This window comes from Limanda limanda, chromosome 7 (assembly GCF_963576545.1).
Source record: "Limanda limanda chromosome 7, fLimLim1.1, whole genome shotgun sequence".
Taxonomy (NCBI): Eukaryota; Metazoa; Chordata; class Actinopteri; order Pleuronectiformes; family Pleuronectidae; genus Limanda; species Limanda limanda.
In genome coordinates, this window is record NC_083642.1 from 15,486,110 (window position 1) to 15,513,419 (window position 27,310).

The 27,310-nt window shown below is 41.3% G+C and overlaps 1 protein-coding gene across 1 annotated transcript in view; it reads left to right on the plus strand.

Annotated features, from left to right (window-relative positions):
- The window catches only part of cpne5a (copine Va), a 67,730-nt gene extending 41,208 nt beyond the window's left edge, over positions 1-26,522 (plus strand). The window contains exons 11-21 of the mRNA XM_061075097.1: positions 2,752-2,793; positions 3,092-3,167; positions 5,786-5,839; positions 6,409-6,470; positions 16,698-16,744; positions 17,545-17,726; positions 19,228-19,355; positions 21,349-21,451; positions 24,547-24,604; positions 24,790-24,863; positions 26,334-26,522. Of these exons, the coding sequence (XP_060931080.1) occupies positions 2,752-2,793; positions 3,092-3,167; positions 5,786-5,839; positions 6,409-6,470; positions 16,698-16,744; positions 17,545-17,726; positions 19,228-19,355; positions 21,349-21,451; positions 24,547-24,604; positions 24,790-24,863; positions 26,334-26,522 (1,015 nt within the window). The remainder of the gene's footprint in view (positions 1-2,751; positions 2,794-3,091; positions 3,168-5,785; positions 5,840-6,408; positions 6,471-16,697; positions 16,745-17,544; positions 17,727-19,227; positions 19,356-21,348; positions 21,452-24,546; positions 24,605-24,789; positions 24,864-26,333) is intronic.
- Positions 26,523-27,310: the final 788 nt, after the last annotated feature.

Below are 27,310 nucleotides of genomic sequence, written 5' to 3' on the forward strand. Positions count from 1 at the left end.
TGTACTTGTGTGGTTCTATAGATGTTGACAGGTGACTGGGATGGCAGAGTATTTGTGTGGGTGTGTGTTTATGTGTGTGTGTGTGTATGTGTGCGTGTGCGCTGACCCAGGCAGCCATGAGTCTGTGCAACTTATCAAACAACACCTCAAATCTCACCCTCTCACCACGCTCGGTGTCAACCAGAGGTTCTTCGCTTGGATCCCGTCTCTGCTCACCTGCCCGCAGAAGCTAATTGGCTCAGACAGATGGTGCGGAGGCATGAAAGATGCTTGATTCCCTTTGAGAATTTTGATGGCAAGAGAAATCTATAGCAATTTATTGTCTCCCCCGATTTTACAGTTGATATGAGTTGCTGCAAGTTCTAGCTCACTAATTCGCAGCAAATACAAATTCATGAAATCAAAAAGTACAACTGCTTTGGGATAATTAAAACCGCATTGGTTCTGACCCACAGTTGACTCAGGCATTTTGTCAAACGCTCAGCCTTCTCCAGTTTAAAGATAATGCAGATTTCCCCAAATCATCAGTTTAATTTATAAAGTCTAAAATCACCCCCTCACTGGCCTCTATCCTACTTCCATTGAATAAAAGTTCACGTAAGTGGAAAAAAATGTGAAGAATGTGGATCCATCAATGACACAGGCTCTGTTCATGCATCTTGGGTGAGCCGGTCGCAGTTTGACAGCTCTAAGTACGTCAGTTCACACATGGCCTCAGACGGTGTCTCCTCAGGCGTCTCTAATGGACACTTGTGATCCGATTTCACTTCCCTGCTGTAAAGGAAATAAACCGGTACATCATTACTTTTTGCAAAGACAAAATGTGTTATTGTTTGTAGCCAGACCGACTTTGACTGATGAGTCCATTGTCAATGTGTGTATGTGTGTGTGTGTGTGTGTGTATGTGTGTGTGTTTGTTTGTGTTAGAGGGAGACGAAGGAACAGGGTAAGGAGATGCTGAGTGAATCAATTCGCCGTGCTCAGCTTTACAATGAAAAAAAGCTTCCATCCATTTGAAATAGTAACAAAAAATTGAAAATCAATAAGTGGCGCTGAATGTTGATATTTGGGTGGGCTGCCTCAAATAAATCAATATTTGGAAAACAGTGCGAAGAATGAAAATATATGTCTGGCTCATTCTGAAACTTAAGTCTGAGGAGGGGTTTCTTCAGGGTGGCCCAGGAACCACTTACGTTCACAATGAAAAGGAATGTGGCCGGAGAGGTCGGATCTGCATTTTGCTTATTAGTTCTTAGTACTTTGAGTTGCCCAGTAGTGATCATGTGAGACAGAAGTTAATACCAGGTCAGAACGGAGTTAGGATGAGTCTCTGGGAGGATGAAGAACTAGATCCAAGATGTCCAAGGTACAGAAGGAAGGAGATCACAAGATGGCCGGTGCTCCAGCGCAGAAAAGCCTCATGTTATGTGCTTCACATCTCTTTTCCTTGGTATGGTTATCGCTCCTCTACCACAGCTCTGCCTCATGTGAATCAGTCTAATCTCTTGTCAGGGAGAGAAATCGCTCATATTTCCACTGCGAGTTAAGCAAAATTAAATTGATCTGGGGACAAATCTGTTGTATCTTCTGCAGTAGATTGGATCATGTCTTGGTGCGGCATCTAAGATCATTAGCCGTAAAGAAATTACATCAGAGAAGTAGACTGTGACTATCAAATCACCCCAAAAAACATCTGACACAATAGCCCCAAGTGTTGGTCAGTAGTCGGAGGAGGCTTTGATCATTTTCTGTCACTGACTCTGAACATCTGTCTGATTTTTGTTTTGTTGTCAGTTTTATGAAGCACAGAGTGTTTTTAGCACAGATTCACGGTACAGTTCTTGTCTCATCTCTCTCTGCTCGATATTGATCGCACACACGTGTGTTACGTGGGGGAAATAAGTTGAGTGCAGACAGAATGAGTTCAGCTCACAATAACAGGGCAGCCCTCCATCACCCGGCGTCCTCCCGGAGCCATCGACATATGATTGACAGCAGCCCATAGGGAGGGAGAGGGTGGAGTTGGGGGACAAGATACTGATCTTTCCGTCAGATCAGGCAGAAGAGAGAGAGAGAGAGAGAGAGAGAGAAAAAGAGAGAGAGAGAGAGAGAGAGAGAGAGAGAGAGAGAGAGAGAGAGAGAGAGAGAGAGAGAGAGAGAGAGAGAGAGAAGCTCTTTATTCCTTCTCAGTGAATTCTCCCAGGCGTTCCTATTTGATATCCCGCCTTCCAACTTATTTCAGGAACTTGTTAAATAAGCTCCCTCCCTTGAGGTTAGTTCTCTATCTTTGGCTTTGTGCGCAAAAGTTAGCAACACTATCAACCTGCTTGCTCCGCTGTGACAAACACAAAGTCAACAATTCATTAAAATCATTGATGCCAGTTTACCCAGTCTCTTTAAAAAGTTAAACCTTCCTTGATTTTCCTCTTTGATGCCTGACTGACTGAGACAAAAACTGCAGAAGTTCGCAACACAGTCTAGCTTCAAAGATGTAAGAAACTGTCAGCCCCATTATATCATCAGAACCATTATATTATTACTTCTTTGCGCGAGACGGAGCAGACTCGCTTCGTTTGATTTGATTCAACCTTCACCAACAATGAGCTTCATAACCGTGTTTTTGAGACTTGGTCATTTCAGAAGTGTTTTCTGTAAAGTTTACCCTCAAGGACTTCAGGTACCGGCTGTCAAATGTGTTCATTGTCAAAGGTGGTCACACAAACCTTGTCCTCTGTTTGATTTGTTTCACAGGACGATCAAAGTGGAAGTGTATGACTGGGACAGAGACGGGAGGTAACGCACTCACACAAACTTTTATAGTTAAAAAGCCATTTGTGGTGTTTTTCTCATGTTGGTGAGTTTCTCCGTTAACTGGGATTTTCATTGAATTTTTTTAGAAACGATAAAAACCCTGCCCACAATCACGATATTTACTTTTTTAATTGCTGTTAGTTTTCATTCAAACTGATCATTACAGCACTTCAGTGGTTGTGGTGTTTCTCTTGTCAGTATTGTATTTTATTGGACAGTATTGTGACTGTTTCTGAATGAGCAGCATGTGAGGCAGTTTCTTTTCCTCCCCTTCCTGCAGCCACGACTTCATCGGGGAGTTAACCACCAGCTACAAAGACCTGTGCCGAGGTCAGAGCCAGTTAAATGTCTATGAGGTGAGTGAAGAGAAACAACAGTCTCTCAGTTTTCTCTCAGAACCTATGAAATGTGAAACAGTGATTGATGTTGCACGTTTCGTTTTTGCTGTTGTTTGTTGTTTTTATGTATCTGTGCCAGCGACAACCGGTGGCTGGAGGCAATTTGTTCTCTCTGCCCGTACATCCCATTCTCGTAAAGGGAATATCTTAAGAATGCCTAGAGGGAATTTCTTCAAAATTGGTACAAATATTCACCTCGACTCAAGGATGAACTGATTAGATTTTGGTGGTCATAGGTCAAAGGTCCAAATTCACAGTGGCCTCACAAAGCCATTTTTTTTGCCGTGTGAACACTATATCTCTGGAATGCCATCAAGGAATCCTTTCACATTTGGCACAAACATTCACTTGGACTTGGATTTGGTTTTAGAAGCCAAAGGTCAAAGTAAAGGTCACAGTGGCCTCAGAAAGTATTTTTTTCAGGACTGCTTATAGGATATTGTATTACATGTCCACTTGGACTCACTGATGAACTGATTACATTCAGTGCTCAAAGGTCACTCTAGCTTTATTTGAATTTAGGAAAAAATGTATGTCGATGGAAACTGCACTGGTTTGGTGCTCACATATCTTGAGAACCATTCATCTTATCAGCTTCACACTTGGAATGCATATTGTTTAAGAAGAAAGGGCAGGGTCAAGTTTGGTGCGATCTGGACAAGCGAGTTGTCCGATATTAGACAACTGGCACTCTGTAGTAGTAGCAGCTAGGACTCATCAACATAAGTGACGTTGATCACAACAACTGCAATGACAATTTATTCTGCAGTTCAGGGTTCTGAATACTGAGTCAAGCTTCACTGAATAAACAGTTGAACAGCTCTTTGTGCAGCAGCGGTTGCGCGTCCTCAAGATTCTTCTGTCCTGCAGCCGGTTTTTACTTGACTCATCTCAATTACTGCATATCTCTTACACAGTTTCAGAAAGAAAGCAGCAACCAGCACTACAGGCCAAGAAAACAGGTTTAAGAAAACGGGCACTGCATTTTTTAATGAACCAACTTGCACCTTTGGAACAAGTTCTGCAAGGGCACAAAACCACCTGAAGCTCAACTTTCCGTGTGCCAGTGTGAGAAAACTACTTCCACTTTAGACCAAATCAGTTTGCCCTTTGGCTCGGCAAGGTCTTGTTACCCAAAGTTTAATGATGGGAAACTCTCCGGGCCTTGGTCATTTGAGCCTCGTTGTGCCTATTTGAAATTAGCAGCGAGCCTCTTCTGTCTCTCCTTGTCCTACCCGACATTAAGCGTTAAGTGTCGCAGTACACCAGATGAGGAAGGATGTGTTGCCGTGGTGAGAATACAAATGGGAATGCAACAGAACTGTACTGCTGATTAGAGTTTTTTGGGATGGTCCTTCCAGGGTCATATTGGGGATTACTGTTAAGCGCTGGGAGGCTGATGTCGCTCCCTGCTCATTAAAACACTTGCCATGTTACATTAGCCTCTGAATTAGTCATGGCGCTGGCTTGAGAAAAGGGCAGTGAATAGAGTGAGTTGGGGAAAAGATGGTGGGTACAGAGGGACAGACGGAGAGGAAGGCGGAATGACTGAGTGCCCCGCTAGGAGGTCAGAAGAAGGTGCATCCATTACCCTTCAACAGGCCTGTCTGTATTTTAATCAGAAAATGAAACACAGCCGTTTCTCCGTGCACTCTGAGCCAGGTCTTTGGCCTCGAAGCAGTTTCCGGATGTGGCCTACGACTACATGAAGCCACCTTTTCACAGCTGACAAATAAAGACTTTGAATAGGTCACAGGCCGTGATGTTCGCCTCTCTGCAGATCCCTGTGTACCCAGCCTGACATGCACGAGCCCTGCAAACATTAGCTATGTGAGTCGATACGACAAGGGACTAATGCTTACCGAGGCTGGTTTAATTTGGGGTGATGCCTGTGTGACATTATGCAAACCTGGTTGTGACTGAGCGGCGGCCGCGGTGCTGAGAGCCATCATCACAGAGGCAGAGTGGGGGGGTAGAGCCTGCAGATAGGAGGATTTTACACTGTTTCTATATTATATATTACACTTTCCTTCCGACTTGTGTGCAGACCCACAGAATGAATGAGGAGTAGAGATATTTGACCCTGATAGCTAACTGTCACATCATTAAGTCAAATTGCAGATGGCGCTTTTATCAGCTCATCTTATATTCGTGCATGTTTCTGCACCGTTACACTTTATTGCACACCTGTGAATTTGCACATTTACACCTAAAATTCAGTCTGTGTGCGTTTGTCATTTTGTTCATGACAAATAAATGGTTTGGGGAAAGATATGGGACATTTGATCCACCACCTCCAAGCTTGATAATATGCATGTAAAAATGTACAGCTCAATACAGGTGCTTATAATAATAACCTCCCAGAAAAATCTGCTGCTGGCCATGATCAATGCTATCTCATTCTCACCCGGTGCAGTTATTGGATTCAGTCCATATGCTCCATTACCCTCACAGACGTGGAGTAAGAGGACAAAGATTATTTTATTACTTGCCCAAGGGCGGATGAAAAGAATTGTGCTGCAAGTTTACATTCCCCTTAACCTTTTTTGTTTTTGTTCATTCTTCCTTCACGCCAGGTGATGAATGCCAAGAAGAAAATAAAGAAAAAGAGATACATCAACTCTGGGACGGTGAGACTTCTAAGATAAGAGCAAACTCCCTGTTCCACTCACAGCCCGGCTCTCCTCAGCTGGATGTTTCCTCTGAGTTGAGGCATGAGGCAGTTCAGCTCTGTTGAATGTTTTTGTTCCCTCCCCAGTCTCGGAGCTTTTTGATCCGGACAGTGAATCTAAGTAGATGAAAAAACATTGTCATGACCCGAGACGGGGTGAGAACCAACTCCGCAGTAATGCCTAAAGGGACATTCGTCTGGGTTGTATCAATGAAGAGTAGTGAGGGATTTTTTTTTTTGTATATATTAGCCACAGCTTTGTCACTGCTTTAATGTTTGGCTGACTCTGTAATTAAAATCTGTGGCTAGTTATCCGTCACGCCGATCATCCATCAGTACGCAGTCACACTGATGTTCTCAGTGATTGCGACGCTAATACGCGGCTCAGGAGTCAGAATCATTCCGCGTGGGCGAGTCATTTTGCGGGTTGTTTGCTCTGAGGTCAGTGTCAATGTGTGGATGGTAGATTCTGATATTTCTTAATCACCGAGCACGACATAATCTGTTTGGACTTTCTCTCTCTCTCAGGTGTCCTTGTTGTCGTTCAGCGTGGAGTCGGAGCACACCTTCCTGGATTACATTAAAGGAGGGTGAGTCTAGTTCGTCTGTTTACATGAGGACACTCTATGTTAATGTTGTCTACCTTTGAGGCAGGCTCCCTAATTTGAGCAATAACTCAAAGTCTGACATCATATAATTTGATTTTCCGCTCTAAAATTTGTTTTTCTTATAGTTACCCATGCCTCACTGTGCAAAATGATTTATGTCAGACCCTAGGAGTCTGTTCTCACCTTCATCTGCTGCTGGAGGAATTTTCTCTGCATGCACACTTTTTAATCTGAGATTCTTTTGCATGGCATCACAACAAGTTTGGAAACCAACCGTGGTTCTATAATCAACTTCAACAACTTCAACACAACTTCCAGTGGACGCACACTGAGAAACTCATTACCTGAAAGAAGAGTAGATGTCATTTAAAGAACCGTTAACTTTTTTATTGGAAAAAGATGCAAATGTTGGCCACATACACGTTTGCAGATTATCTTCAATCACTTTTCAACATATTTATGTCTTAATACATTAAAGTGTGTCATGCTGTTTTTGAAATGTTAATAACAAGTAGATCACAAAAACATCAGTAGTTGCATCAGAGAACAGGAATTACTGAACTTTATCTGTTGTTCATGAAAGATACATTTAGCTGCTGTGCTAGTACCATCTGTTGTCTGTCAAAACACTTCAGCATCATGTATTTCTGGTTATTCAGGAAACGATGCCATGCTTACACGTCTCATTCACATTAACATCCAAAATGTAATTAGGACTGTGAAACTGATTTTTGGGAAAGCTCTGATATAGTTGACTTCACTGTGACCACTATTGATGTGCCTGAAATCCAATAAATATGGATGCATCTCATATAGCTGTACAACTAGTTATCCTGATGACATTATTAACGTCTCTACCACCAGTGTCATATGACATGATCGCAGCATTACACTATCCCAAAGTAATAATGGGTGTTTTCATCAAAACTCTAAAAGCTAAAGTAACATTTGGGGTTGCCTGTCAAACACAGCAGAAACTGACTGTTACAACAAAGGCCACTTTTGTTGAAGAGGAGCATATAAATGATTTAGCAGATAAATTCTGCTCAGCAGTTACTTTATAGTAACCAACAGGCCTCCTGTCCCTGTTGGCACGGCCTGTTTATCTTGAAAGAGGAAGTGCCACGTTTCCTCACATAGCAGAAACCCATCTGCACTGTCTTCTGCAGCACAACCCAGATGTAAAATAAATCATTGTCACATATATATTAGCTCCTACGTGCAAGTGTAAGGAAGATGCTGACATAGCTTTTTTAATAATGTGCACGGTGCATCACACTGGCCTGGGCTTCTAAAGTCTACAGAGTTCCTGCAGACTTTCTGCAGCCAGTTCCCTGGTGTACAGTCTGCAGAAAATCCGGAGGAGGAAGCGCTGTGAGAAACGAGCATGAGAAAACAAAAAGGAGGAAATAGCGGTGCCATACACATAATGAGGACACCGACAAAAGTGTCAAGAGAGCTTCTGCTGATACCGTCTGACACTGGTGTCGATGTGCTGTAACCAAAAACATGTGATGTCCACAGTGGAATACAATCTGTTGCATCCTGCCTCTGCCTGCTGCACCTCCCCTCACTTGAACGCTGCAGAGATTTCTGTGTTACTGGGAAAGTGTCTGACTGGAGAACCTGCTGTGTCATGCATGTGTGAAAGTCTGGAGCCGATTCTCATTGACATCCTGTAGAGGTCGTGTATGGCCTGCTACGTAAATATATACCTGGAGAAATTTGAAAGATGTCATTCCCTTATCGGTTTCTCAACTGTTGACTTTAGACTATTGGAAGAAAAGAAATGAATAGAAAGAATATTCTATCGTTTTCTTTGTTTTGTTTGGTCGAGTACAAACTTTTCTAGCAGAACATTACTCACAGACATTGAGGTCACTTTGCTGAACTCTGTCTGAAGTTTCACTGTTTCACAGATGCAGCATTACAAAACGGTCAATAGTGGGAGTAAACCAGCAGCACAGAGAACATTAGTGAATGTTGTGGGCATTGTAGAAATGCTCTGTCTGTGACTAATACGTGAAAATAAGGTAGAAAATCAATGCAGTGAGATTTAATACATGCATTACGTTTGGCTCCTCTGATTTATACTCTCCTGCAGCACAAGCGCTTCAGTGTTGTTGCCTGTAGCTACTGAGATGCCTGGGATGTTTAACGTGTGAGTTCAGTGTGGCCCCAGAGGAGACCATCCTGTCCGGAGCCACAACTGCAGTGCGAATGAATATGGATGCCATTGATAAAATATTGAAAAGATCTGAGAGCTTAATTAAGGGAGGACAACCTGTCTCGTATGGAAATGTTCCTCGGTGGATCAGCGGCTGCCCTGGTTTAGTTTGCTTTGCTGCTGATGCTGGCGCGTCCCAGATCTGTCCGGTTGGTCCGTTCCCGGCTCACACACATGGACACACATACTGTAACAGCACATACACTTAAAGTAACAGCAGTTTTGACACTGTATGAAGATTCACACTACACTGAGTATTATTCCACTACAGGTCAAAGTCCAAATGTATACATATAACACTACATGTAGTTTTTGGTGAGATGTTTGCATTATTTCATATTCACAAAACCCTGGATTAACACTTACCTTAAAATGAGGGCCAGGATTAGTTTATTCCAGGACACGGATTTTAAATTTAATTTGGTGCACGCATATTTCTACATGACATTTGGAGGAACCGAAACTTAGCAGCGTGAAGTGAGCGATAACATACTTACAAATTTGTGTTATTATTAATGTCTGGAATGCGTCTTTGACATGTCAGACTTGAAAATTAGATAAACAACATGCCTGCAAAGGTTTTAAGTGCACATCGTACCATTTTATTGGATTGTGCTGGCATGTGGCAAATTATTTATCTGAGCAGATACAAAGGTTTTGTTAGGAAAATATCTAAAGAGATATAGCAACACAAAGGAGAGTAAGAATGAGAAAATAAAACAATGAAAGCCGTTTTTTTCCAAATGATTAAAAAGTCTAAATTTTTAAAAAAAATCTAAAATATAGGAACAAAAAATCCACTACTTAACTGTTGACAGAGGTGTTACAAAGGGTGGGCAGAGCAGGTAATTGTCTGGGCCCCAAGCAGAAAGGGGGCCCCCGAGAACGACTGATTCCAAACTGAAATTTTGCGAGAATCCCCGGGAACACATCCTCCTCTCTGAAATGTCTCATATTTTAGATGCAGTGGTAAAATTCACAAACACATGACCACAAATGGTAAAATGCAATTTAACACGTGAGAAAAAAATGCCAGCTAAATTAAACACAACTGCTCAGACTCACGTACAAACCACCACTGTGCATTGTGGTGTAACATAAGACCCTCTTAAGTGGCATAATAAGATGTGATGTGAAAAAAAGCATTTGTAGGAGCTTTGATGAAATTTGCCTCTCTTCACTCTGTAATTTCCCCCTTAAGTCTTGTAGAACATAAAAAAAAACCTGAATTAACTTTTTAAATGAGAGTTTTCAGACAAGGTAAAAACTTCATAACATGCAACATGGTGCTCCTTAAATTCTCTGGTGGGCAATGTACAGGAAACTGCTTCAACACCATGGAAGAAATCCCCTAACGAGCCCCCATCCCACTGGATTTCTGCCAGAAGGATTGTGTTGGTTTAAGACCCTGAATGCCCATCATTTATCATGTATATCTTTGTGGTGGTGGGGGGTCAGTGTGGTTTGATGAAGTCCCCCCCCCCCCCCGTGTGCCTTTTGCCTAAGGCCCCCAAAGTCCCTTGAAACCCTCCTGATCAAATATGTCCCCATCAATTCTCCTCCCTGAATTTCTGCCGGAAGGTATTACACATATCTGACAACTCCTATTGCACCTGTTGTGTGTTGTCCTCCTTGTAATCACTGCTGCTGGAGTAACAGAACATAAGGTGTGCCTTCTGTTTATCTGTAGACTAGTAAATATTATGTTCTCATCGATGTTTCCCCGGAGAAAGTCTTCTCCCCGAAGTGCCTGTATGATGAATGATGCTTTATTCTAAGCGAGGTATTAGGATGATTGTCATTGTGCTGTAACTGTGATTAAAGGCTGAATAAAGTCAAGTGCAGCTTGTGTCAAAGTGATTTCACCTCAATATGTAGTTAAAGGCCAATCCTTTGTTATTTAATCTCCGTACTCCAAGATCAGAATTGATTTGAACTCTGAATAAAGGCGACGTTTTCAAGAGTGAAATAGCTTCTTATCCGTCGTGTTAAATGAGAAGTGGTAATCATCACATGAAACTGTTTAGAGAGAAATGAGAGACAGATAACACCATTCATTATTAGGACCCAGCAGGGGGGGGGGGTGTGAAGAATTATGCAGTGGTATACTTCATATCTTTTTGTTCCAGACATTTAAAGATGTTAAAAGCTCATCACGTCTTTTGTACGAATGCAGTAATGCGCCCGGTAGAGGGAGTGATGACAGAGGCTTTTGCTTTGTGAAAAAAATCTTGTATCATGCCAGCTTTTTTAAGAAATATGAATCCCCTGAAAGAAATTGCTCCAGCATCAGATGTTCTGATATTTTTTCTCAAGGTCTTTTGACTCGCTGCAGCCTTTGTGCCTTCTGCTGTCAGTGTCTAACTAATGTTATCTGTGAGAAGTGCTCTCAACAATGGAAACCTTTGTGTATTAAAATCCTCACACAGAGCAGCAGAGATACCATCAAAAACAAGACAGTTGGGGACATTATATCTCTGCGTTTCTCTTTCTGTTTTGATTGAGGCTCTATCTTTTTCCCCGCCAGCTGTCGTGGTGGTTTTTGTGCCAAATTATCTCTGGAGCCAGAGAGCTCAGCATAGACCTACATTTAGTCATGCAGCCACAAATGAAGACATTGATTTAAATATACTAAAAGTCTAAGACACAACAAGAAGTTATTCTCATCATCTCCACCCACACAACCATTTACTTTTAAATTTAACGCATAGTTTTTACTTTGTTTGGGTGCATGTCTTTTGTTTGAAGGCTCAAATTATAAGGTCGGTTTTGCTTCAGTTATGACAGAGAATCAATTTCCACTTGGTGAGATGTTGTGGATTTCCCCATATTTTCGTTGCCATAGCAATGTGTGTTCATCAGCTTGGGGGGTGGTTGGAGCTTCCGAGGGATCACTGCAAGTGTATTTTGTTGTTGTGTGTTTTGTTGTGGACTTCAAACATCAGCTAACAACATTTAGGTTAATACAAATACATTTCACAAAAAACAATATTACAGAATATTACTGCTAATCCCACCTTCAGGTTGGAGATTGGTTCTCATTTCGAACACAAGTTGCAAACACAAGTGTGTTTATGAGTGAGATTTAGATTTTACTTTATTCTAGTTTAAATCCTATGTCTTCACATCCACACATGGTGATGCAAGAGTTATGGCAAAGTGCACAGACACCTCCATGGATCACATTTAGATTTTGGCCTCTGTACTGTAGCTTAGTGAATAATTAGAGTTTTGTTCAGTTCATGTAAATGTAAAACAACTGAGAAAACTAGAAGCTGAACCTGAATAACTGCCATTCAGTGGCATGATGAGAAATATGAGCAAGAGCCTGAAAGGCAGTGTCTGTGAATCTGATAACATTTCTATTGATTCTTATTTCTTATGTGAGTTTACTTTACTCTTCCCTTTTTTTTTTAAACATGAAGACTAACTTCAGATGGTTTCAACAGAGAGTAAGAAAATGAATTTCTTTTCCAGATACACCATCTCACCCTGAGTGGATTCACAGTGAATTAGCTTTTCATTAACGATTCAACTGGGGCACAGATATGATCAAATAGAGGTAATTAAAGTCCAGAAGCCACATACTGTCCTGACTCAGAGAGCCTAATGAAATATTTATATTCTTTTCATCAGATGTTGAAACGTTTATTTTAAAATTAATTCTCTAGCGAGATGGGCCGTGTGGTGGCTTGTATTGTGTGGAGATCTTATTAAGGTTTAATAGTTTAATACCAAAATAGTGTGTTGTCCTGAAATGAGATTTTTCATTTCCTCAAAAATCGAAGCTATTTCTCAGCTGTGACATTCCTTTTTTTTTTTTTTTACATTCTTTTATTCTAATGCATCTGTAGTGGTTTATTTTTTGCACAAAAACACATTTTGTTTTATTGATGTTAAATTATTTCAGATATGTTTGCTGTACTGCTCGGCCGCCGTAGTACAGAGGAGAGAGGTGATAAGATCCAGTACATTTATGATAAATCTGAGTGGGGACTCAAGATGTTACCATGAGCTCACAGCAGTTCAGCCTAATGAGCAGCTCAGCAGGTGGTCTTCTCTACTGGTTGTGAGGGTTTAATAAGATCATTTGTTCTGTATTTTTGTCAAAGACAGGCTTCAAAGCACATAGTGTTCTTCTTCACTCTTTGTAGTGAAGAAGAACATCATAGGGTTTCAGGTCCGTATTTGAGGAATCTCGGAGTCAGGTTAGCTCATTGATAATTCAGTAGCACTACCCTTCATGTTAGCAGGGCTTCGTTCTATGTATACTATTCGAATGAAGATATACAGGTAATGTGGGTGAGCTGAGGAATACGTGGAGGGATTAATGGTTAGATTCTGCTTTGAAAATACACATTTAATAAGATACACTAGATAGCATTGAAAAATATAAAGGAAGTTCCCATGGAATTATTGCTGGGTAGAGGATTTTCAGAATTATTATCATCATTGATTTGTTTGAAAAAACGGAGCTTCTTTGTTTTCTGCAAATAATTGCACAGCTGATTGAGATATATATATTTATCTTAAAGACTTGGCATTAAGAACAGCATGGGGGACTACATCTGTAAAACGTATTTAAATGTATAAAGTTTCACAGAGATGGAGGTTTATATTGATAATCTACCAGATAAATATCTGAAGTTTTCTGTATCGTTATCTTGTTTGTTTTATTTGTAAGATCGTTAATTCCCAAAGTATCATTTGAATGATTTATAAAGACCATACCCAAATCTCCAACATATGATCTAAGAGTTTCGATTTACATGGTAGCAGTCTTTTTAATTGTAATGATAAACTATCTGTACTTTTCCTAACGATAGACTGAAACATTATTTTGTAGAGTGTAGTTTGTGGTGCTGTTACGCTACTGCTTTATACATAGAGGTGTTTCTGGTATTTACCCATATAGATGTGATGGACAAAATAATAGAAACACCTGTAAATATCCGTATTTAAATCCACTCAATACAAGCTACACTCGTTTGTATGTGAGTCTGTATTTGATTGAAGAAAGAAAAAACGTCTGTTCATTGTTGTGCTCTGCGTGCAGGCGAACACAGCAGAGTTCCTTGTCACAATGTTCTACATCACAAACAATATCCCACCAAACCCAGTTTGCCAAGACTGTGCAGGAATTTCACATTAAAGACGCCTGACATCTGGTGTTTGTGTAACTGGGAGGAGAAAGTCGATATGATACTGATACATTTGTGCCTGATTTAAACTCTTGCTGTAACTCAAGGTGACACACACACTGGTTGAGGAGCTGTTACTTTAGCTGAGAAGATGGTAAACTGAGGAAGGTAGTGGTGATATTTGGGACAAATTACTGGTCTGAAGGATCTGAACAGACTCCGGTTGTTAAAGGTCATTTCAAGGCTGGTGTCAGATTTATGAAGTTGTAATCAAGTGAAGGAAATGAATATGCCTCATTAATTTGTCCATAGAGCAATACATCAAGGCAGTGAAGAAAGCTGACTGTTTTCAAGGACTATAGAGGACTTTTGGAGGATTGCAGGGATAAAAATAGGATCTACAGACTACACCAACTATTGGTTGCTTGCAAGAAGACCTACAGAAAGACAATACTGCAGCATAAGTCAACATCAATCCATAATGATTTTTTTCCTTAAGTTGCAACATAGAAGAAGCCGGTTGTGAAACTTGTTACACAGACATACATGTATGTATGTTCCTCCTTCTGCACCAAGCCACAGACAGACAGCAGCAAATACTGCTCCCCAGAGGGCAGAGTGTTCTCATGGTCGGCTGGCTTGTTTTTTGTCTCTAATAGAAAGTGGCATCACTGAGATCGCTCTAATTCCTGGACCTGTTCACCAAGTGAATCCTGAGGGAAACCTGTAAAGTTTAATGCCATAGTTACTGCATTGGAAATATCATGGTAGAGGCAAATAAACTATGCAATGTATTGGGTTGGTTAGGTCACTAGAGAACGCCTTGTTTTAGTAAGGAAAATGTTTATGACTATGAAGGAGAAAAAGTCAGACATGCAACATCTTCATCCAGCACCTTTTCTCTGAATCTGTGGAATCCAACATGAACATTTTTAACTAACTAGAATACCAGGCTGAAAACGTTTTGTTTTTTTTACCTTTTTCTGAAAAACTTCCAACTTGTCTACAATAGCCGACCTTGTGAAAACTGCTGCTCATGCTGCATTTATGGGGATTTGTACTTGGCTCTTGTGTGAATCTCTTTTTCTGTGACTTCTCCAGTGAACTGACACTGCATCATAACTTTGATCATTTTATATCCAAAGTGAGCAATTTTAAAAAGCAATCAGTCGTTTCGAGAGATTAAAAACCCTGCGTTTTTAAGACGGTCTTTATTGTTCATCAGTGTATGAAAATATAGCAAAAAATATATATCTATTATAATATGAAACATAATAAAGCAAAAGAATAGTTACTTTCGATAACATAACTCTGCACAGTGCTGTGTACTGTGTACTAACCCTAACCCTAACCCTTTAAAATCTAAGATTACTAGAAGAGAACTCGGATTGCACACCTCTGCCAATGCCCAGAAGCCCCCTTATAAAACCATGGACCATGAATTATTCTCTGAGACACAACAGAAATGTTGAAAAACCTCTCACCCACATTGCATCATTCCACCAAGTTTCCTGACAATCAGTTCTGTATTGTTTTACACCATTACCTTCTTGTTGTTGGTTGTTTAACTGACCGTAGTTGAGTGGCGACGGTGCGAGGATGAACTTCTCGGTTCATCCTTACACAGCAGCTGTCTAATTGGCGGTTTGACAGGCAGTTCCCATGTGACTGTTTCTACGGTCCTGCACTCAAACTCACCACCTTGATTTCCGAACCAAACATTCAAAACCAACCACAGAAACCCGCAGAGTCTTTCAAATTGAGGCAGTGTGCCACTGTAGCAATTCCCCTTTGTCAGCCGAGCCGTCCAGCTCAATGCTGATTAATGAGCCCGGGTCAGCCTCTCCTCGAGAGAAAGCCGCTATCATCTCGGATACTGCGCTCCTGGTAATTTCACAATGGAGGTGAAGTCGGAGAAGACAATCAGTGTTAATCGCAATGAAAGAGCATAGACTTTGATCTCGGCTCACCTTCCCATCGCTCCACGCTTGTCTCTCTAGGGAAACGAGTAAATCCGGTGTAGACTAGTTTTTGCCGTGTTTAGCTTATATACATGGTTTTGGGTATCATTACGAGCTCATGAATAAAACACATCAAGTTATTCCTGCATGGTCTTCTTCTTCGGTTGCTTTCTCACCCTGACGCATTGAATAATACAATCCCTCATTTATTTCACTGATCTCACACAAAAGCAGGAAAGTGAAAAGAAGACAACAATGGTGGTTATGATGATGACAGTGATGATGCTGGTGACTGTAATGGATGTGGTGGTGCAAAGTGTTATTGTTCACATATCTTGAAAAACAAGGTAATGAAGGTGAGAGTGATTGTGATTATTTTCATTTTTGCAGCGCAGATGCCTTTTAAATAATCACATCCCTCCCGGCTGTGAGGTTGAGTCGAATGCACTAAGCCGGATAATAACTCATTATTTATCTGAAGAAACCATTTGGGGGAATTACTGTGCTTTCATCAGTGTCTCTAGGTTTTGTGGGATGTGTTTCTGGTTGTGAATTTTTCCACTGTGCTGTTTAATCTTTAAAACCATTTGTTTTGAAAAGATCAGAAGTCTGGTCTGGATGCTGTTTGGCCATAATTAAATGTTAGCTCCCTCTGTGTCACAAACTGAAACTGAACTATAAGCTTTAAACTATTGTAGTTTGAACACAGTTTGGGTTTATTTTGCCCCCCCCCCCTTCCCCTCCTCATGTCAGATAGATGGAGAGAGAGAGAGAGAGCACAGAGCACTGTGAAACAGGGAGAGCCTCATTAAACTGCACAATGTGGTTTTCCTGCCTCTCTTTTGTTCACAGCATCTTTTCCCCTATTCATCTGTTTCAGGACTCAGATTCACTTCACAGTGGCCATTGATTTCACTGCATCAAATGGTGAGTGTTTCGACTACCATCCCCCTGCTCTGACTCCATTTGTCACCTGATGTATGACTATGGAGTTTCTTATGTATCAAAGAGGGAACTGAATTTTGCTCTGCATGTAATATTTGGTATTTTTCCTTTTAAATTGACGCGTTAACATGAACGATACGTAGAGAGAGAGTGAGAACAGGGAAGGTGTTTACAAACTGAGTTTATAAAATGTATAATACAATGCTGTATGTGGTGGTATTTTTGTATTCAATGTGTTGAGGCATTGCCCTAAGCTTTAGAGCTAACAGTAAAGAAGGAATGATTTGAATAAACACCTTACTGAATCAGGAGTTGTTCATTGATGAAGGATGTATAATTCCCCCTGCTGTGTTCAAGTACAAATATACAAGGAATATGTTTAGAAGGTCAAACATATACATCTGCTCCCTCTTAAATTTTTCCCTGGCTGACTTTCATTAACTCTGAAACAAAACAGTGAATGACTGAGGAGGTCAGAGTTGTCCTACAGCTCGGTGCTTCACTGTGTGAACAGGCCTTAAAATCAATCCATGCATATCGAATTTGGACTATTCCCCCTTCAAAATGTCATTGCAACTTCAAAATCATGAACCTCCCCCTACCACCGTAGCACTGCTCATTTCCACAATCGCTCAGAAGCCAGACAGTCCCACCAGGCCCCACCTCGGATTCAGAACATCCAATTTAGACTTGGTTCTCTCTTGTGTCTCCGACTGCAGCTGTCAGTTCAGTCCCACTCCTCTGGTTTGCATCACTGACTCTGACTTCTCTCGTCTTTAAAGGAAATCCATCCCAGTCCACTTCCCTGCACTACATGAACCCCTACCAGATGAATGCCTATGCCATGGCCCTGAAGGCCGTGGGAGAGATCATCCAGGACTATGACAGTGATAAGATGTTCCCTGCCTTGGGATTCGGTGCTAAGCTGCCCCCCGATGGGAGGGTCTCCCACGAGTTTCCTCTGGTGAGTGAATTAGAGAGTTATTTCAGGTATTATTCCAGCATCAAAATTCTTGATCTGATTTATACCCTCGTAGCGGGGCTTACATTAGAGTGTGAACACTTATTTGTGCGTTTCGGCTCTTTCCTGCACGCAGGGGTGAGCATGTTTGCATCTGCAATATGGATGTGAGCATTTTGAGGTGAATGCTGCTACACCTCTGACATGCATAATTCAGAGTGAATTCCATTTACCTTTTATAGTGCAAATTAGCCTCTGTAAGGCTGAAGGATTCTTAAATCAATTTGGCTTCTCTCAGGCAGCTAATGTGCGTTGGCTGCTGCATAGTGCAGCCTAATGAGGAGTCTGTCTACAGGGGAAAGTCTGCATCGCTCCATATTTCCAATGGAATTTGCAAATTGAGATTCATCTCACCATATACTTGAAGCCTCATTCTCTAACGCACTAGTCTTGTAGGTGAGTTCGAAGGTAAAGTTACAGTCTAGTGTGAAATATTTGTCATACTATGTTTAGTTAAGAATTTGCCCTGAAGGATAAGGAAGCTAACCTTATGAAGCAAAGTTTGACAAGCAGATCAGGGAGCGAAGGATTTCAAAATGTCATTCTGACCTTACAGAGAAGCGTTTGTGGCACCAGTCAACGCATGCCGCTGCATCCTCACTGCTGCGGGGGTGTGGAAGGAGCAGGCTATCAAGTCATCTCAGCCTGGCTTTCATTAAAAGCCTAACTTTTTTAAAGGGCAACTCCAAAACACACTATTATTCATGCACTTTGAGCATTGTGTTGTATATTTGTATATAAAAATACACAACAGCGACATTGTTATAACTTTCAACTGGTAGACGTCAATGTTTTTACATTTTTGCATGCATGATGCAGTACTCCTGTCAGTAAGTGACCATTAACAACACACATGTACAGAGATGACATTAACATCACTCTATTTCAAAACGGGAATAAGAATATAAAAGTAACTTTGCACCTTGCTCCAGTGATGTAGAGGTGGATGAAGGAGTGTGTGCGTGCAATGTAACATCCAAGTCAAAGGCTGTATATAAAGATGGTTGACGTGTCTCATCTTCCTCCCACTATCCAGAAATGAAGCTAAATATCACAGTTATCTGAGAGCTGCACAGTAGCAATCAGGGGAGGCGAGGTCCAATCAATACACTTCCTGGATGGATCATGAGTCAGTCTCAGCTGTCACTCATAATGTTTCACCATATTTTTATTGCATCAAATCATAACTAATTAAAAACCCACACCACCAGAAACAACAACAAAACATCAGTGTGATAAGAATACCTCAAATGTTTCAGGGATCCATTTTCAAAAATGTCTTCTGCCTGACGTGACTTTTTAGTTTGATCCATGTCCCATCCACTAACATAGAACAGGGGATTTATGACATGTACTGCAGCCAACCACCAGGGGGCGATCAAGAGTCCATAAAAGTTACTGCAAGTTTTGAGTCCCAAACCCTTCTGATTCTTGTTTTCCTCAGAACGGCAACATAGAGAACCCGTACTGTAACGGCATGGAGGGGATTCTTGAAGCTTACCACCAAAGCCTTAAGACGGTTCAGCTGTACGGACCCACCAACTTCGCCCCCGTTGTCAATCACGTGGCCAGGTACAAACACTCTGTGCACCTAGCGTCTTTTCTGTGAAATCCATCCATCAATAATCTTCACCGTGTGCTGCTGGAGGTATTAAGACAGTGAGTGATGGTTTCTCTATGAATTGAGCCGAACTGTTGAAGGATGACAAATCCATCAAGCTACATAGTAGAAAGCTGCTACTCATTTCTTTTCAGACATAGTGTTTGGAGAGAGAGGTTCGGTAAACTAAGTATTCATGTCACGTGTGGATGAGTCACATTATTCAATAAATATGTTACTGCAAATTGAAAACTGTAGGAGAAGATTCTGTGTTTCATGGGTTTCCGTTTTTCAAATTTAAAAAGTCAGAAGTTGAAATTTAAAATTGACATTTTAACTTTACTGACTTAAAATGATATTGAATAATGGACGGACTGATGTCTCACTTGAAATGGGGAATAATTTAGCACCCTGTTCAAAACTTGAGGCTACTACACCCTTGTATGTTAATTTGACATTTAGCAGCAACAGCAGGAAAAAACCCTCCTCCAAAATAAGATACACCCACTTACGTTATCTAGTCCTGTTACACACAGACTCACAGATATAATGAGTAAAAAACTGAAAAAATAAATGAGTCCCCTTCTGCCGTCTTTGTGTGTTTTCAAGAAAAAAAAATGTTAAGTAGTAAAAAATCTTAGAAACATTTTGTACCTAATTAAAACCTTCTGTCTGTGACTAGCTTGAGTAAAATGCAATTGGAGACTTCAGTTCTATTTAAACACTGTCTAAAGTCTCTGCCTACCTGAAGGACGCACTACAACTCAAGTACTACAAATTGATCACAAAGATGTTGCAGACCTTGAGAGATTCAAGAACAAGTGCAAAAGGTTATCTAGTAAAGCAGTGAAGAAAGGATTTTAATGAGTCATCACATGACCTGAAACAAACCTTGACATTACAACAGTTTGAGTTTGAAGGTTACTCTCGTTTTATGCCTTGCCAGCGTCACAAAGATGAGGCTGATTAATTAATGGCAGCAGGCAGTGCTCTTTAAAGGGCGAAAGGTGTTGATGCACTGTGCATACCTCGATGTAGACCTGCAGTATAATTTATATCGTGTGATTCTTTACTCTCATCTGTGAAGAAATCCTAAGGTTAAAAAATATCGATTATCTATGATGTTTGGTGGCGGTGCTGAACGCCTCCCTGGCGGCCTGTCCAGGGTGCACCCCACCTCTCGCCCAGTGTCAGCTGGGATTGGCTCCAGCTCCCCCTGCGACTCTCAAAGAAGAGAGGGGGGGGGGATAATGGATGGATGGATGTTTGATGCTGCAGTTAGCTTCCTACTATCACCGTCAAATGTCAAGTTGCCCACGTTGTTGTACGACAGATGTGAAACATGTCAAACGTCTCTTTACTCATCTAAATTCCAGTCATCGCTCTTTTCCATTCTAGCTGACCTTGATAGAAACGTTGGCAATTAACATTTAAAATGACCAAACAGAACGCGGGTAGCGAGGGCTCACCTCCGACCTGCCCTTGGCTCCCAAGATGAACCGAAAACGTCTTTTCCCCCCCCCCTTCCATCTCACGTCTGGTCGATTGAGCTCTGGGCAATCAATAGTGTTCTGTAGCAAAAAGACTGCAGCACTTGCATAAACAGTTAAATAAATTATTCATAGGGCAGCCAGCGATGGGCCATTGAAACTAGGCCACACTCGCTGTGGTGTCTCTGATGGGTTTCGTAATAGTGTCTGGATAGACCTCTGAGACGTGAAAGGCCTATATTAAGCTGTTGTGTGTCACATGCTGGGCGGAGGGGAAGTTTGTTTCCACAGAACATGTTTTTTTTATCGTATTTTTTTTCTTCCTGCATAGTGGTTGCTGCTCTCAGACTTTCTCTGTGGTTGTTCTCAGAGTTCTATGCAAATCATGAACATTTAACGTCTGTTTTTTAAGCTTTCACATTGTCTACGTGCTCCTGTCTTAAACCACTGTGTGCCGACCATCTCTCTGTTTCAGCTACGCAGCTGCAGTTCAAGACGGATCTCAGTACTTTGTTCTGCTCATCATCACTGATGGCGTCATATCAGACATGGCGCAGACCAAGGAGGCCATAGTGAATGTAAGTGCATCTCTCACATGAGCTGCAGGACGTTAACCTCCCTCTCTCTCTCTCTCTCTCTCTCTCTCTCTCTCTCTCTCTCTCTCTCTCTCTCTCTCTCTCTCTCTCTCTCTCTCTCTCTCTCTCTCTCTCTCTCTCTCTCTCTCTCTGCAGGACATTGGCATTGCAGGTGCTTTTACTGCCGTGGCACAGCTCTCAGGCTCTCTGCTACTTTGAGGGCTTCATAAGCCAGTCGCAGCAGATATGAGGATTTATGGGTTGTTTTCTGCACCACTTCTCTCACTCCCTGTGCTTGGGTGCTCTGTTTGCCCAATATTTTTCTTCCCTTATTAAGCCCCTCGGGAGGCTGAGGGGGCTCAGCTGAGATCCGGTCTAAGGTCGACAGGTTCACTTAATCAGAGGCAGGGGTCTCATCCATTGGCCCATCTCAAGCACCTGTCTGTGCGAATTTTTCAAGCGTTAATCATGATTGTCTCACCTATGCTGCCTGTGTGTCTCCAAATATTCAGATTTTAGTATGTCGACAGTGGTAACGCTCAGCGAGTCTTCGTCGTCCAGGTGCTCTGACCCCCAGCAGACTGGGTTTAAAGGGAATTTGCGACTGTTAATCAAACCATTCGAACAGCCACACCTTCCTTTTAAGATCTTGTCTGCTGCTCTGCGCTGCTCCGGCTCGACCTGCTGCATCCTCCTGCCGACTCTCGCTTCTCAGTCTGGATCCTGCCTCCTCTTTTTTTTTCTCAAAAGGAAAGAGTTCATACAACGCTCATCCCTGCACTTTTGCTTTCTCATTTTTTCTCCCTGATGCAGATATCCGATTTCTGTTGGTAATGTTTCTGCCACTGGCCAAACTGCACCAAAATGTTTATTCCACTTTTTCTTGTTTCCCAAATCAGCAGAGCTTCAGCTTAGCCCTCGGTGACTAATATGTCCACGCATCTAACAGGACGGCCTCTGGGGTGAATACAAACTCCCACTTCTCGCTTTGATATTTTTCCTTTAAGCCCCAAATTAGATTTAAGGATCATAAATTATGGAAGAGGGCCTCTCTCCCTCTCTCTTTCTGACCTGCTGTACCAAAAATAAACAAATTTGTGCTCATGAATTCGATTATGTCTGCGGTTGTCAGTTTGTTGCTGGTGCAGCTCGGCCAGTTTATCGCAAAACCCATGAATGTTTTCAAATGAAACCACTGTAAAAGGATCGTGTTGGGCAGAGTTCATGTACCTCGTTTGAATGCAGAGAGCAAAGCTTTCACATATACGCTAGAATCTGGAAACTCAGCTGACAACAAAAAATTAAATTAAAATGAATTATTAATAGTGGCAATAATGATATAGACAATTCAAATGATTGATGATTTGTCTCAAGAACATTTTTGTGTCACATTATTGTGACATTAGATTTTGTGAGGTTTTATTTCTTATTTTTAACCTAATCAAGACAGTGAGTTTTTGTGTATTTAATTAAATCTCACAAATAACATCTTCACTCCCTCGATAAAAATTTGTGCCGCGCAACCAAACTGTTTAAACCCACTGATCTTTGAGTTTACAACCATACAATATATATCAGGATATATATATATATTGATTTTGTGGAAATGTGCTTAAAATAATTCATGACACATCTAAAATATTTCACCTTGATGGAGCAGTGCTGCCATAGGAAACAGTGTCTTGATTGATAATATTTCACCCAGCATGAACATCCCATAGCTGCAGGGACGAGCTGATGCAGAAGATTTTAAGAGTTAAATTACATGAACAATTCTGAACATGCAGGATATAAAAGTGTTGGCATGTGTACTGGAAATGCACAGCGATTATTCTAGTGCCAATCCTCCTTAAAGTTATTATGGTCCTTAATTGTAAAAAAAAATTGTGTCCCCATGAGTTCAGTCATCTGCCGTCAGCCTTTGTATGTTTGTTGTGGTTCTGTGCAGTGACAGGGCGAAGTATGTGTTCAGACAGGTTGATGAAGCAAGATCCCCTGAGTGACTTTACTTACAGGCAAAGTAATAAATGATGTAGACTGAATAATTCAGTTCTGGATACAGAATCTGATCTGGCAATCATCGCTATGTACCTATGGGGGGTTGTGTTGCTGCAGTAGGGCATGTATTCTTGTGTGAAGAGCAAAAATGTAAGGTTGTGACGAATGAGCCCAGTGGAGGGAAAGAGGGAATGGGATGGAGGGAGAATAATGATGGAGAGCATGGAGAGGGTGGTCCTCCTCAGTGTGTTTACTCCTATCTGTGTCAGGCCTCCCCCCTCTGGAGTTTTTTCCAGGAAAGCTGACCCACTTTTACCCGTGGTAATTCATCTCCACCACCAGCACATATCATTCATTCATGCCTGAGCTTCCAAATTCTCCACATCAGGACTGTGGTCAGACTCATGCAGCGGAGGAACCTCCTCAGATCAACTGTAATATGTCACTTTGGGTTTTCTTTTTTAGATCAGAGGTAATGAGGACACACAGATCTCTTGTTCTGACTGTGGCAGCATTTGAAGGATTTCTATATGCAAACACAATTAATTAATAATGTAAATGCCTGATGCAAGTGTGTAGGATGAAGGAATCCTGTTTTATGAAAACAGCATATGAGTCTATATGTATGTACGTGTTATCTTAACTGTTTAGAACATCATGTACAAGAAGACTGTGGAAGCTTGTGCACTTTAACTCTTTGGTATTCTGCACTGTCAAAGAAGCATTTACACTGTGTAGTAGTAAGGTGAACCATTGTGTAGTGTGCTGGCTGTTGTAAAATGTATTTTGTATTGTCTCTCCGTCTTTAGGAAACCTTAACTGTGCAACACAATGGGATGTGAAACACAATCCAGTAATGATGCTCTGCTCTGTAGCACTTATTTTTATCTTATTTTGTTTTGTTCATTATTGCTTTAATCTCCGGAGAAATGTGCTTGCTGATTAATCCTGACACTGCGGGATAAAATTGAAATGGTGGAACAACACAAATAATTGGAATTGTAACCCATCAATGCTCTGAGTAAAAAACTCCTAGAAAATAAAGTTTGTGTTCTTCCAGGTGTCTGAATGACAACGGACTGTTTTCTTGTTCATAACAGGCAGCTAAACTCCCCATGTCTATCATCATAGTCGGAGTCGGTCACGCGGAGTTTGATGGTGAGAAAAATAAGTTCTCTGGGGAAAATTGCCTGATGAAAAATGTAGTTTATTCATTATACACACAGCTTCTGTGACAATTATTCAATTGACAGTATGAGAGAAATGTTAATGTGCACCCTTGTATGATATGATATGAAGACACAACGGAGATAACTCTTTCAAAAAACATCTCTTGCCTGTAGCCATGGTTGAGCTGGACGGGGACGACATCAGGATCTCCTCAAGAGGGAAGTTGGCAGAAAGAGACATTGTACAGGTGAGACGTTTTCTAATCTTTGGTTTTTAAGGTGAATGAAAGGTTTGTTTGTGTCAACATTTGTGATCATTACTGGAATTTTTTGTTTGTAGAAGTGTTGTTTGTTTGAAAATGCATCGTCTTTAAAATGTTGTGGTACTAAGGTAATTAATTCAACTTATTTTTGCCGACCCCCTGATCTTTGATCCAGTGTCAACTCTAATTGTACACATGTATTATTAAATACCAGTTATGATGACATTTCCCAAACCGTACCCCAAAGAATTAACTCCTTCCAAACTGGACTCTCATCAGTTTTTCCTTCCACTGCCCATCAGAAAAGAATGGATCAACACTCCATGTCCTTTTTGCTTCTTTGCTCTTATTTTGCATCTTCTTTTCCTCTGCCTCGCTTACCGAGGCTAAAATGTAAAACCTTTCCCAACTTAAATACTCACAGTCAAATGTAGAACATTTATGCAAACTTGCATTGACACGTTCACGCTCAAATGAGAGTAAACCTCAGATTTTAGTGACTTACCCGTTTGTCCTCTACTGCCAACAAAACACAACATACTTAGAAACATCTACATTCATTTACATTTGAGGCTCCACTACTGGTGATATTCCAAAGCTTGATTTACGGTTGTCAGTTAAGGGGTTATGGAATAATTATAATTATGGAGCGTTAATATCCCCTAGTAAGCCTCTCCTCAAATATTGAACTACGTGTCGGGCGGCAGTGACTACAGAGCAACCATGTAGTGACTGCAAATACTGTGAGTCATCAACTCGGGGTGTTTGTTTGAGGTTTTGTTGAGGGTGGAGATGACATTGAGAAAGTTGAAGACTCAAATGGTGCTGAGTCATTTACACTGCAAACCTTCAATTTACTGGAGAAAGACAACATGCACACTGCAGCTGTGCGGTTTTTGTCTCATATATGTAATGATGGGTATAAAGGTCACATTGAAGATATTTAGATGTTACTTAGGTTATTTAAGTAGGTCTGTAGCCCACAGCATTGTATATAAGTAAGTTAATGAAAGAATGAAAGCACAGAAATGTGTTGAATATAATAACGGAACAACAACATGTTAGGGAAGCGTAGAGTTACAGTATTATAGGTTATTAAAGTCAAAACTTAGAATTAAGGCGTTTTGTCCAGACAAATGTCTAAACCAAGGTCATTGTTACAGTGTTTACTTCTTTGATTTAGTCGCCACTGTAGCATCATTATGGTATTGCCATCATTATGATATCATGATAATAATAGGATCATTTTATTAATATCAAACTATATGTGGTCTGAGGTGAAGGTGCAATCCTGCGGGCCGCAATCTGCCTATTTTTCTTCTTCTACTGTTTAATGCTGTCTCAGCTGCCTGCAATTGGTCCAAACGTCAAAACCAGGAACCTTTAATCCCATCACACAACTGCTGACACGCTACTTTTCCTGAAGTCACGCCTTTCTCTCTCGTGTCACCACAGTTTGTCCCGTTCAGAGACTACATGGACCGCACAGGCAACCACGTGCTGAGCATGGCCAGGCTGGCTAAAGACGTGCTGGCTGAGATCCCCGACCAGCTCATCTCCTACATGAAGAGCAGGGGCATCAAACCCAACACCGTCCCTCCAGTTTACCCCCCTGACGACAACTCCCAGACAAACCCTGTCTGAGCCCCTCTCCCCACACACACTTTACAGTCGTGTTGTTGGGGTTTAGGGTGTGATCGGGATCGATTGGAACCCGCAACCACCAACCGTCCTTTTAAGGGGGAAGATGGAAACGCTTTCGTAGATATTGACATTAACAGCTAAACAAAAAGACGCGATGAGACTCCATTTTGATCTGGAGCAAAGAGAGAGTTCTAGGGGGAACCGGCTGATGATTGGGGAGGTTTCGCTTCTCTCTCGGTGCTTGAGGATGAGAGCACTGGGGGGGAGGGGGGGGTCCGGTGAAACAAGGAGGTTTTAGTCGTTCGCTGTCAAACCTGTCAAAGTGGTGATGTAATGGATAGAGAGTAAACCCGTAGAGAGGGCCTGTTTGAGGGCATAAATATATTAGAATGTGCCAGTGTGTATCATGTTTGTGATACCTTTTGGAGTTGATGTGTGTGAAACTAGGAGATTGTGTGTGTACTAATGAATTTATTTATTGCAGAAATAATTTATTCCTTTGGGGGGGGGGGGTTTTGAAGTGCGGGCATTAGAGTCTTATTTCCATCGTAGTTTTTCATCAAAAAATTCAACCCATTTCTACTTTGATAAAGACTGTAATATAAAAGCATGAGATGAAACCTATTCAGCAGTTTATGGACCATTTTCACTGATGGATGATTTTTGATTGCAAGCTGTAATGTAGAGGACCCGCTGTGATCTGCTGCCACACTAATTTCCCAGCGCCATGTCTTATATGTATTTCTAATGTTTATACAAACAGAATGCACTAGTTACTGTCCAAATAA